Source organism: Limulus polyphemus, unplaced genomic scaffold (assembly GCF_000517525.1).
Source record: "Limulus polyphemus unplaced genomic scaffold, Limulus_polyphemus-2.1.2 Scaffold456, whole genome shotgun sequence".
NCBI lineage: Eukaryota > Metazoa > Arthropoda > Merostomata > Xiphosura > Limulidae > Limulus > Limulus polyphemus.
Genome location: NW_013666066.1, coordinates 563,023 through 576,196, shown reverse-complemented (window position 1 = coordinate 576,196; position 13,174 = coordinate 563,023). Strand labels below are relative to the sequence as shown.

General features: G+C 29.4%; 1 protein-coding gene across 6 annotated transcripts in view; it reads left to right on the top strand.

The window, feature by feature from the left end:
• The window catches only part of LOC106458402 (protein unc-13 homolog B-like), a 48,492-nt gene that overhangs the window by 4,806 nt on the left and 30,512 nt on the right, over positions 1–13,174 (top strand). For 2 of the 6 annotated variants that reach the window (XM_022384609.1, XM_022384607.1), the window contains exons 3-12: positions 454–462; positions 1,202–1,276; positions 1,645–1,864; positions 3,095–3,215; positions 5,693–5,799; positions 5,938–6,069; positions 8,862–9,003; positions 9,574–9,615; positions 11,093–11,220; positions 11,513–11,589. In XM_022384609.1, coding sequence (XP_022240317.1) covers positions 454–462; positions 1,202–1,276; positions 1,645–1,864; positions 3,095–3,215; positions 5,693–5,799; positions 5,938–6,069; positions 8,862–9,003; positions 9,574–9,615; positions 11,093–11,220; positions 11,513–11,589 — 1,053 coding nt within the window. The remainder of the gene's footprint in view (positions 1–453; positions 463–1,201; positions 1,277–1,644; positions 1,865–3,094; positions 3,216–5,692; positions 5,800–5,937; positions 6,070–8,861; positions 9,004–9,573; positions 9,616–11,092; positions 11,221–11,512; positions 11,590–13,174) is intronic. The other 4 variants (XM_022384608.1, XM_022384611.1, XM_022384610.1 and 1 more) reach the window with 4 other exon arrangements.

Genomic DNA, 13,174 nt, shown 5'->3' with positions numbered 1-13,174 from the left:
TAGTTATTTATTTTAAGGTATTCACCGTTCTATTTGTGTTTATTGTTCAGATTAAATAATGATTTTCAGTGTAAATTTTATTTTTCTCCCTTTGTTGTTTTTATAATTAACATCTATTTAATTAAACATATGCAAAAAATTAAATATTTTTTGAGATTCAGTTACATACTTATAAAATAAATCCATCTTGCGTTCTATCAAAAGTTTTAATATACTTATGCATACAAACATTATTAAACATCTCAACTTTGTGGTAATACCAACAGACTTAAATTACATTTGTTGCTATATTAATATTTATTTAACTGTAGCGATACAGGTTTCTTGTTATTGAATCTTAACAGCAAATGTTTATAACATAGTTGTATTGATGATTCCAATTATTTCTGTGTATAATGAAATAACTCTCTGCTGGTGTTTTCTTCCATTTTCTTGTTGCTTCCTGTGGCTCAGGTTCTCAAGGTATTTGTCTTATTAAGTGTCATTACGTGAACATCTATCTTCTTCGAAGAATTTTAAGTAACTGCATGCTTCGGTATATTTTCTGCATGATGTAACATTTCTTGCTCATTATAACAGTTATATTTTCTTATAAATTTCATATTCAAGAATAAAAAAGTTATTTATTGAATATGGAGTCAAAATATGAAATTTTTATTTCACGTTACACCATCAATGTATCGGTATAGTTTACAAATCATTTTAATTTGCTATTACCTGTAAAGCTGCTAATATACTTGTAAATATTAGAATATATTGTATTTAAACTACGTTCTTAGGTTATTAATATAACTTAGTAGAATTGTGTGTATATCCTAGGGGGTATAATGAAGCCCAATTTGATGTATACCTATGCAGTGCCTATATCTTATGTTATTTGCTTATTTTAATTTGACACACAAATAATCAGAATCTTTTTTATGAGTTTGATCTTATACTTAAGAACTAAAAAATTAGTTTTGAAAGAATAAATTTCAATGTAAAAAAATCTAAGATTTTAATTCATGTTTTAGAAGTTAACACAACAAGTTTGTAAATCTGTTTCTAATTTAAGTTAATACAAGTTCTCAAATGATTTGGGACGAACATTATGCTACTTAATCTTGGAAGTTTGACAAAGCAATTAATTTTAATAGTAAAGTAACTAAAGCATGGTTATACTTTACACTTGTATGAAAAAAAATTATTTCGATCCCCTTAGACCATGGCTGCAACTAAGAGAAATGCTGGCTTGACATCTGTGGTACCTCGACAGTCATTAAATGATGAAGAATTGGTTAGTATAGGTTTTCACTGTGCTAGAAGTTCAAAGTTCTAATCATTACTGTTTATAGCTGAATATGTGTTTTCCAGTTTTGGTAGTAACACATGTTAATAGCTTTTCCTGTTTATGGACTCATTATTTTTTCTCCGATAATAGAAGATTTTTTCTTAAAACTTAAAAAACGTAAGTTAAAAAATATCAAAATAATTTTAAGTTTTATCTTTGTGTTTTAAACCAGTTTCCATTTTTTATATCTGTATTCACAAACAATGCATGTATATAAAATAACTTGTCATTGTTACAAGAATTGAAACCAGTCTTAGGATTTTTTGTATTTTGAAACAGTTTCGAATTAGACACTTTTCTATCTGTATTCACAGAAAATGCACGTATACAAGAAGACGTTACAGGCATTGATATACCCAATTTCCAGCACCACTCCTCACAACTTTCAACCCTGGACTGCTACATCTCCAACCTACTGCTATGAATGTGAAGGTTTACTCTGGGGAATAGCTAGACAGGGTGTGCGCTGTACAGAATGTGGAGTCAAATGTCACGAGAAGTGTAAGGACTTGTTGAATGCAGACTGTCTACAAAGTATGATATTTTATTGTTAATTGAATTATAGTACTTTTATTATTAAGTTTATACTCATTAGTGAATGTTTAAAGTTTTCTATTTCAGTTTTATTGTTTGGTGATTTTATGTAACTTTTTGTACATTAATCTATTTTGTGTTTCTGGTGTTTAAAACTAATCTGTTTTTTGTAGTTATAGTTAGCTGAGTTGTCACTTTCAAGTTTTCATACTTATATTTCAAATGACTTATTAATTTTGTCTTTGCATTGTTAGATATAATTGACTTAGTTTCATTAGTTTAGCAGACTTATCAGTTTTTTTGGTTTTGGCACTATCTTAACATGTTTTATTTTATTTTTGTGCTTTCATATACATAACTTATCAATTTCTTTTGATTTTTCACTTTTATATGTGGTTTTTATATTTTGTTTTCTGCACATACCTCTGTTTTCATAAACTTTCACAGTCACTTGTGTCTTAACTTATTATTTTCTTATATTTGAACATGTTATAGATAAATTAATTAATTCTATGTTCGATGCTATATAACAGCTGACTGATCAAGCTTGATTTGTTTTTATTTTTGCAAATATATGTAGCAAGTTTTTAATATTGATCATTGCATGTAGTTTCTGTTTTTTTTGCTACAAATAACTAATTCTAGCTTGTATATATGGAATCTCACATGTATTGTTTTGAAAAGGTGAAAAAATTAGGTGTAAGCTGTAGATTCATATGAAGTCCCTTAAATATTTTAATATTAAGTGTTAGTTTTAGAAAAAACAGGATAAAACGGGTGGTTCATAATTACAGGTGGAAATTCAAATCCATTAAAACAAATATAAAGCAAAAAAAAAGATAATTCGCAAAGAAAAGGTCATGTCAATTAGAAATACAACAAAATATGCATTTATGAAACAGATCTTTCGAGTTCAATCCTCCATTTTCCAATTAGTTATTTTCTGTGGTTGTATTTACTAATCGTTTTATTGTCAAGGTAATTTGACACATTTTGTGATTTTTCAGAAATCATGCCCTATGTGGGAGGGCACAGAAAATGGTGAACTCGGTGATCATAACTGTTCTATGTGTTGTACATTATATACTTCTTTCTAAACAGGTGGTTGGAATAAAATTAGGTTTTATAAACTATATTATGTATTATTGTTTTATATTATGACATGGATATTCAGTTCCAGTTGTTTTGGGGATTAAAGATGAAAATTCAAAGATATATTTGTTTTAACAGGAGCTGCAGAAAAAAGTTCAAAACATGGAGCAGAAGACAAAGCCAACAACATCATCATGGCTATGAAGGAGAGAATGAAAATCAGAGAAAGGGATAAACCAGAAATATTTGAGCTCATTAGGTATGTTAACCACACCTAGAGTATTTAACTTTATTTAATATCTTGAAACAGTTGTAAAACACATGATGCATGCTGTAATTGACAAATATCAAATCTCATTTTCAGATTATGATATACGAGTCCTTTCTTATGAAGTGCACTTAGATCTGTGAATGTTATCCATGTTTATAATTTGGACATGTACCATTAGAAATGACATATTACAAAGCAAGTAATCGGTTTTGTTGAATTGGCCATATCTAAACTAAGACTGTTTTGGTTTTGTTTCTAGAAGTATTATATTTGAAATTATATGAATCAACCATATTTATTTTCAAATAGTATTTGTGAATTTATAGCATAGTATATGATCAGTGTTTATGAGTTGATCATCGTGTTTAAAATTGATAATTTTCTTTGGCATTTAAAGCATTATCTTCATAATTATATAATCTGTCTATATTATTGTTATAGACTTTGTACTGATGCAATGTTGAAGCATTATATCAATACAAGTAAGTATCATTTACAGAACATGAAGTGGAAAAGTTAATAAATAAGACTTATAAGTTTTGTTTTCTCTTATTGTGAAATTTGTAGAACCTGAAGATTTGCTAGATCAAGCTCTTCATGTTTTTTGACACCTTTGATTTGTAGATTGTATCATTAAGCTTAGATCAGTCTATTTAGGTGAAAGGTAAACATGTTACACAATGGAGCTTTATGAGAATTTGAGTGGGGGAAAATTGTCTTAATATTTTAAGATATGTTTTATAATAGAACCTATAAAACTGAAAGAAGGTTAAGAAAACAGGAGTTATTATTTTAACTGGAGAGCTTAACATCTTCAAACACTGTCTTGAAATAAAGAGACAGGACTGGATTTATGAGCAATCAACAAAAAATTACACTGTAATGTCTTCACTACCTTAAAATCATACTAAAATTCATTAATGTCACATTTTGTATGATCTACTCTTTTGTGTTGATGAGAAATTGTATAACTCAGAACTTTGCTTCTTCAGCTCATCATGGTATTGGTGTTTTTACCAAAGTGAATTGATTTACACTGTACAAGAAAGAATATTATTTTTAATTTACTGTAGTGTTTGTTTGTTTAAAAAAAAATTAATTCAGAACAAAATAAATTTTACAAGGGAAATCTGGAATTAACTACAATGTACGTTTTTTAATTTGAAAAACGTTTATTATTTACTGTGAGGTCCATAATTTTGGTGAAAGTATGAGTAGGAAACTTTACAAAAATATTGGTCACATAACACAGTTGTTATGTAAAATAGTATTATAGACAGTAAGAGTAGACGTCAGGAGTGGCTAGAAAAAACAAAAATTATTTATGCTATTAAAGGTATTATGTTTTTTGTTTTTTTACATTATGTTTAATTAATGAGTATGGAATAATTTGAGAGGTAAGTATGTATGTATGCATGTGTGTGTGTGTGTATGTGTATATATATATATATATATATATATAATATTTGAAATTTGTTTTATTTAAAGTGCTGATATAATATTTATTACTTATTTTGTCATTCTAAGAATGTTATTTTTATAAAAAATCAGTTAATCCTCAGCGTAGAGTACCATTTATTGACACACCCACTTACAACTTCTTTTGTCATGTCCAGAAAACATCTATTTCAAGCACATGGTTCTACTACAGTTTTATTCCACAATAAAGAAAAATACCAGCTCACACGTGGCAGTGAAACCCATATTCTGATAATATATGAAACTGAATTTTAAGTATTGTCAGTTTAAATACATGAGGTTCTAATTGATGAGTTAAAGATACTATTAGCAAGGTATTATGGTTTACTTTATGTATAGATCTCTAATATAAATTAAGTGATTAAATCAGCTTTCCATTGGATAGTATCAAAACAGTTTTAACGAGTGTGCAATAAATTCTCCGTCAAGTTACTTTAACCACTTACAGAAAAGAGGTGATTTTTCCTGAAGCTGCAAGTATCTAATGGCCATTATACAGGCTTTGTAGCCCAGTATGACCTAATACCCTTCCTATTTTAGCATAAACTGTAATATATATATATATATATATATATATATTGGAGCAATTGCATGTATTTTTGTTTTATGTAAATGTAAGTAAACAAGAGTTCTTATTTGTTCTGTGGATTTTTAATAAATCAAGTAAACTGATTATGAAACTGAAATAAGAAATTATATTTACTCTATTTACCAATGCTCTTTAACTTATTGATAAATGATCAAGAACAATTGATAGTTTTAACAGGAATGCTACATCTTATTATGCTCCATTAACTCTGTTTATTATACAGACATTCAAAAATGTTTAAATTTTAGTCTTTATTTAAAAAGTAATTTATATAATTTTCAGGCTGTACATGTATGAGATCCAGTTGCTTCATGTTTTTAAAACCACTCATAATCCTGGCTCATGAGATGATGGTTTATTTTTATTTTAAAAATCTTATTGCCCCATTTAAATACAGGGACATCTTTGGTGTGGATATAAAAAGTCATGCTGGCCATATGAAGGCTGTCAAACAAAGTGTATTGGTTGGAACATCCAAGTGGTCAGCCAAAATAGCCATAACTGGTAGGTTACATGGGCTGTACCTATCTGTTCTTGTGCCTCGCGAACTGTGCCTATTGTAATTGTGCAGTGTTCTTGTATTGTGAAGTGTTACTGTGCTGGCATCTTGTTTCTGAACATGTTTTTTGTTGCATGATGTAGTAGTTGTGACGTTGTGGTGTTGCAGGCTGACCTTTGGTGTTGATCCTGACACGCACATAGATGCCTTGCAGCAGGCTGAACAGTCAATGATGGAAGGAACTTCCAAGTGGTCGGCCAAGATTGCTATTACAGGTAGACTTCTTCTTCTGTCTGCTTGGTAATGTATGTTGGCTGCATATCATGTATAAAGAACCTTTTCTTGGTGTTGGCTGGAGCTTGATTTAATATGTTTTGTTATGTATAGTAAGCTAGGTAGACTATTAACAGTTTGAAGTTAGTTTTATATTGGAATTTGTGTTGGCTGGAGCTTGATTGGTATTTGTCATGTGTGGAAATCTACATTGAAAATTAACAGTTTGATTGACTTATTCTGCTGTAATTTATGTTTCGTGGCTACATATAAACTGAAAAACAGGTACTATTTTGGATACTTTTTATCATGTATGATAACCTATGTTGGCTTCCGGAAAGTTAGAAAAAAGATTTTATTTAGTTTGTTAAACATGTGTCATACTGATAACCTGTTTTGAGCATTCATTAAATTTTATCCAGGCTGCATAGAGCTTATTTAAGATAAGTCATTTGTAATGATCTTATAGTGGCCTTAAAACAAATCAAATAATTTCCAATAATGGCAAGGGTACATTTTATGATATTTTATGTATGTTAACATGGTTTAGCCTCAAAGTGCTTTCGTGTCTCAAACATTTGAGTTACAGCAGGTAAATATGCTTTGTTACTATGACTTGAAAATATTAATTCCTAAGTGTGATGCTTACTGAAGCAGTCAGTTATAAACTGTTAGAATAGTTATAATTATACTTTATGCCTTGTTACTCTGACTTGAAAAATACTAATTTCCAGTTATTGCTAACTTTCAAAATGCCCAATTGTTCTTGTATTTTGGTAAAATTCAGTTTAGACATACAAAATATATATATATATATACACACATATCATATTTTAGGCCTTAATCTAGTTGCATAGAATTGATGATAATTGCTATATCTGTGGGCTTTGAATAAGGTGTACCTGTATTTTGTTTTGGATATGTTGAATGGAAAGTTGCTTATATGTTCTTTACACTTTTATTTAGTTGTAGTAAAAGTAGATTTCTAGTTTTGTTCAGGTGCATAATTACTGTATTGAACTGCATGGAATAGATTGTACTTTAATAGAGGCAGGTATTAGTAACCTTGGAGTGGATGATAAAACTTTAATTTCATTAGGGGTGTTCTGATGGTTATTATGCATGTAACTTTAATCCATGATAAATGATAATTTAATGCTTTTACACAATGACTTAAGTGCACAGAAAGAATGATGATTATATTTTTAATTTTCACTTAAGAGTACAGAATGTAAGATGATGAATTATATCTTATTAAATTGAATTTGGTGTGTGGATTAAATATAGACTGTAAAAACAATGGTAGGTTTTGATTAAGGTGTGCAGTATGGATGATAATTTCAATAATTTTCTATTTTCTGACAGTTACTTAGATATATAGAATGGGAGACTTTTATGACATTTGAGTATAAAATATATATAATAATAATTGATAGTTTGCCAAATTTGGATATAGGTGTATGTAATAAATAAAAATCCTTTTATTGACTTTTGATTCTGGCTTAGACGGTGAAGGAAGGTAACTGTTATGTTATGAGCTTTTCTTGTACATGTTTAATAATATATTATTGGAGTTTATGTAATGAATATTTATTTGCATAAGAATAGTTTTTATTTTAAATATAGATGTATGTTATAATATGTTATAGACCATTCTTTTATTGTTTGATTTTGTATCTGGGAGTATGGAATGAATAACAATTTTGATGCAGATACAGAATGAAGGGAATTAAGTTTATTGCTCAATCTTAAGCTAGCATTGAAATTGATATTATTACAATTGTATGGCAAATGGAATTTAAAAAGATTTTATGGTTACATAATTGAATAAAGTTCAATCTAATCCATAAAAAAGTATGTTTTAATTTGAATTGTCAATTTTCTGCAACAGATTTCAGATATGTGATAGCACTTGAAGAAATGCAATGAGGCTTAAGTATCATTAGCTGTTATATACTTTATATTTCCAAAGCTATTTAACATATATTTCAATATTTATTGTTATTCAAGTTTTTCATAAAATACCTCATTTCTTTTATACAATATTGCTTATATTCTAATGCAGAACCTAAATCCTACTTGTCAAATTGAAAATTCTGAGTGTATTGTGTAATTGTTCTTCGACACAGAGTTCCGAAGATTCTTTTATACAATATTGCTTATATTCTAATGCAGAACCTAAATCCTACTTGTCAAATTGAAAATTCTGAGTGTATTGTGTAATTGTTCTTCGACACAGAGTTCCGAAGAGTAAGTGTGGGTTTAGAAACTTTATGTTGAAACTGTGTTCAGACTGTAAAACTAATATAATTTTTCATTTAATATTAAATTGTCAAACTTATCAGAACTACAAGAACTGAAAAAAAAAATTATGAACATCATATTTTATAATCAAGATAATATTCTAAGAGATACTAAGAAAGTTTAAGTTGTTTTTTTTTCTGAAATTTACACAGATTTACAGACTTTGAACTTGTATTTAGCAGGAGTTGATTGGATATAAGCAACTGTAAAATGTGTAATATGATCTTTACTTTGAAAAGTAGTATTTTCTACTTCCTAGTATTAGCAGTGTATTTATTGTTCACCTAAAAAAAACCTTTGATGAAGACGTTTGACATACTTTGGTACGAAACCTCAAAAAATGTAAAACACACAAACATGAAACAAAATATATATAATGGTAAGATTGAAACTTTATTCCCATAGATTCATAAATCTTGCTACACATGTGTGTACTAAGCAAGCACTTAAAGGTAAAAACTCATTGATAAATACATAAACTATGTTACAGTTATCTGTGCTCAAGGCCTTATAGCCAAAGACAAAAGTGGGACTAGTGACCCATACGTGACCGTCCAAGTTGGGAAAACCAAAAAGCGCACACGCACCATGCCACAAGATCTCAACCCTGTTTGGAATGAAAAATTTTACTTGTACGTATATAAACTGTACTGGATATTTGAGGTGAATGGTAATGGTTAGTGATTTTACTTGTTTCTGGTTTTTTCTCGGTTGTCATATGTTGTGTGTTAAGTACTGACAGCTGGTGGACCAATAGAACCACTAAGGCTGATGTTTATGATTTGTCTAAACAATTGAAATAGACAGTGTTGGAATTTTTTCTAGTAGACAACTTCTTGGTAAAAATTTTAATGTTTTTAAATATACAGCAGAATAAAACCTCTGTGTGATCAACAGTGATAAACAATTTAATTAGATATGGTATAAATAGTAAACACAATACTGTATTTCCTGTAACTATAATGAAATGTCTAATAACAAAATGAACCATCTATACAAAATAATTGTAAGGACAGTATATTTTTGGGGAAAAATATTCTAATATGGTATAAACATAGTACAAATTAAAAGTTAGAATCTTATGTTTGAATATCTGTCAAAAAAAATCATCAACTCAAAAACGTTTGTAGAAACTGACAAGTAACAAACAAGTACTTACAGAAACAACCTGCGAATTATTTTTTTTGTTTTTCTTCTGATAGTGAATGCCACAATTCATCTGATCGTATCAAAGTTCGTGTATGGTAAGTATTAAGGAGCCTTTTATTGTTGAGTAAAAATCTTGCATGGACCAAAAAATATATATATATCATTTCTATATTTTATCATTTTGTAGCTTTGTTTTAATATTTTCTTGTTTGGGTTTGCCATTCATCATACACATTTGCATTTTCATTAACAGAATTTTCATATAAAATTTATCTTTGGCATCATTTGAGCGAAGAAACCACAAAGACAGAAATACTCAGACTATTATCTGTCTTTTCCAACTGTTATTACACAGTTTAATTTAATATGTTCATCTGACATATGTGAATATTATTTACAATTTAGAAGAGTTAATCCTGATATGTTAACTCTGTAATGTAAGGTAAATGTTGTTATATATGGTAAGTTACATTGGAAATTAGTCAATATTATAATTTTAATAACGAATTTAAAGATAAATGGGTCATTTGGCTTGGAGTGTTTTATAACAGATTATATATATATATATACAGAGAGAAGAGGAGGTTACATGTAGTTACCTACATTCACTTATTGGCCTTTGGCAAAGATCTTAAATGTTAAATTATTGGTTTGTTTGTGTGTACTGTTCACTATTTGTGAGGCTTAGTGACTCAGTACATGGTAAGTTTCAAAGCCTATAATGCTAAAAACCTGGTTTCAGTACCTGTAGTGGGCACAGCTCAGATAGCCTATTGTGTAGCTTTGTTCTTAACAACAAACACATTTTTGTCTTTTACTGTAAAAAACCTCACCAAAAGAATGGAGTTAAATTCACCAGCAGAAGCAAGCAAGGAACTATTTTAACATCTCAGGTTATCACAAATATATATAACTTTCTTTATTTTTACAATGACGATTATGAAAGGAAGATGGAACAATTTACAAATCACTCCCAATAAGTTGAGATAGAAGAACTGACACTGATTCTGTTACTATCTCTACTGGTAGACAAGCATTCAGTGCAAAGAATCAAGTATATAAGTATTGTAAAATACACAGTAACATGTATGTTAGCTAGACTGACACAAAAAATAAATCCCAACTTTAGAACAAAATATTTTCACATAAACTAAGAAACCAGTTTCATCCCTTTTTCCTACTTAGCCGTGTTTAAGCTTAAAGACAGAATTGAGACCAATTTTGATTCCTGAATGTTTGCTTGAATAATTTTCTTTCTTTTTTTTTGAGGTTAGAATATCATCACTTGTAGTTTTGTACTAGTTGTGTACTCTCAGTTCATAAAACACTTATGCATCCACCTATTCATGATTCTCACCTGTTCCACAAAATATCACCATTTATAAAAATTATTCTACGAAATGTTATTAGCTTTCACCAAATTAGTAGCCATTCTTTATTTTTCTTATAATTATTGTTTATAACTTTAATGTTGTGTTAATTTTTTATCCTTAGCTTTAGCTTAATTTAAACTTAACCAACTGCCTGTATTGCAATATTATCCCAATTCTTATGATGATGATTTATTACCAGGGATGAGGACAATGACTTGAAATCCAAATTACGTCAGAAACTTACCAGAGAAAGTGATGACTTTTTAGGGCAAACTATCATTGAAGTGAGGACTTTGAGTGGAGAAATGGATGTTTGGTACAACCTAGGTATCTATTACTTATCTGTGATTTACTCCAGTTGTAATTAATTATCAGTTTTGTACTCTTAACATTTCTATGCTTGATCAATCAATACACTTAATAAATCTTTCTGAAAGCAAATATAATAAAAAAGAAAGCCAAGTAAGACACCTTAAGAAAAGTAGGATAAATGTTTTTACTTGAACATTGTAGGTCTGTGGACTTTATGCATATAATATTTTGTGTTTTTTTAATAAACTGTCATTATTTTGTGTGTATTTTGTATTTTAAATGATAATTTTCTGTCTGAATTTTCCAGAGAAAAGAACAGACAAGTCTGCTGTGTCAGGTGCTATACGTCTCCATATTAGTGTAGAAATCAAGGGAGAAGAAAAGGTAGCTCCTTACCATGTGCAATACACTTGTTTACATGAGGTAAGTATGATTCTTATGTAAAAAAGCCAGAAAATGAAAAGATACTCCAGGACAGGGACTTGAATCCAAGGCCAGTGCTCTACTATTGTGAGCTGTCCAAGAAAACAAGCCATCCCTTCTCAGTTCTCACGCACGAAGCTTCCCACTGTGAGCATAACCAACATACTACACTATGATAGGTGCATGTGACCAAATCATAAGAAACCTATCACAGACTTACAAACTGATACCCCCCCAGTGGTTCAGCAGTAAGTCTTTAAGGTTTATCTACTAAAAAGCCAGGTTTTGATACCCACGATGGGCACAGCACATTGTGTAGCTTTGTGTTTAACAACAAACAAACAAACAAGTACAAATTGGTTTTTAAATTCAATTAGGAAACAATGAAAGGATAATATTTAACGTTAAATTTTGTTTGAAAAAAAAACATTAATTAAAAAAGATGGTTTGGTGGTAGAGTATTAGCTGTGACAGCCAGAAGTCCAGGGTTCAAGTCCTGGTTCCAGAATTCCTTTTCACTTATCGAACTTTTCACATAAAACGTAATGTTATATATTGGACTGTTAGTTAGTAGATAGATATATAAACATTTAACTTCCTTATTTGTTTCATTGTTGTTGTTTTTAATGGCATTTATCTAATGTGTTAGTGTATAAAAACAAATGTAAAGTATATTTTCTTTTTCAGAATTTATTTCACTATTTGTGTGAAGAAAAATTTGGAGGAATTGTCAAGCTACCAGATGCTAAAGGGGTAAATATGAAAACCAGTTGTAGAACATGTATAGGACAGAAATGTTCTTATTTAGTTTGATTTGCCATATTTTCAAGCTACCAAATATGGCAAATCAAACTAAATAAGAACATTGGCCTATACATGTTCTACAACTGGTCACATCTTACCCCTTTAGCATCTGGTACCTTTGACAATATGGCAAATCAAACTAAATAAGAACATTGGCCTATACATGTTCTACAACTGGTCACATCTTACCCCTTTAGCATTCAAGCTACCAGATGCTAAAGGGGTAAGATGTGACCAGTTGTAAAACATGTATAGGCCAGAAATGTTCCTATTTTGTTTGATTTGCCATATTGTACATCTTTTAACCAGAAGCACAATTCATTAAGTTACAAGCTAACTTTGAGCTTAATTAATTATCTAAACACTGATTAACTTTTTACTCACATACAAGGTACACGACTAAAAGTTTGAAGGATGTTTGAGCCTGTGTTAATTTGTGCATAAGAAGTATTAAGTTTCATGCACCTCTAAGCTAGTTATGAGTTTATTGCTTGTGTGTGTGTTTATACACGTTTTGTGTGGACTTAGTCCATTTAACAAACAACAATAACTTTTGTTCTCAAAAGATATTTAAATCCTTTGATTATCATATTCTTATACAATATTAAGTTGTAACACAGCACATTTGTAACTCATTAATATACTATGTACTGTACTTTTAAAATAACTGGGAATTTGTTGAATATTTGAAGCCTGAATTATCTGTTATTCATATATAAATGAACTTTATAGTCTTTTGGCA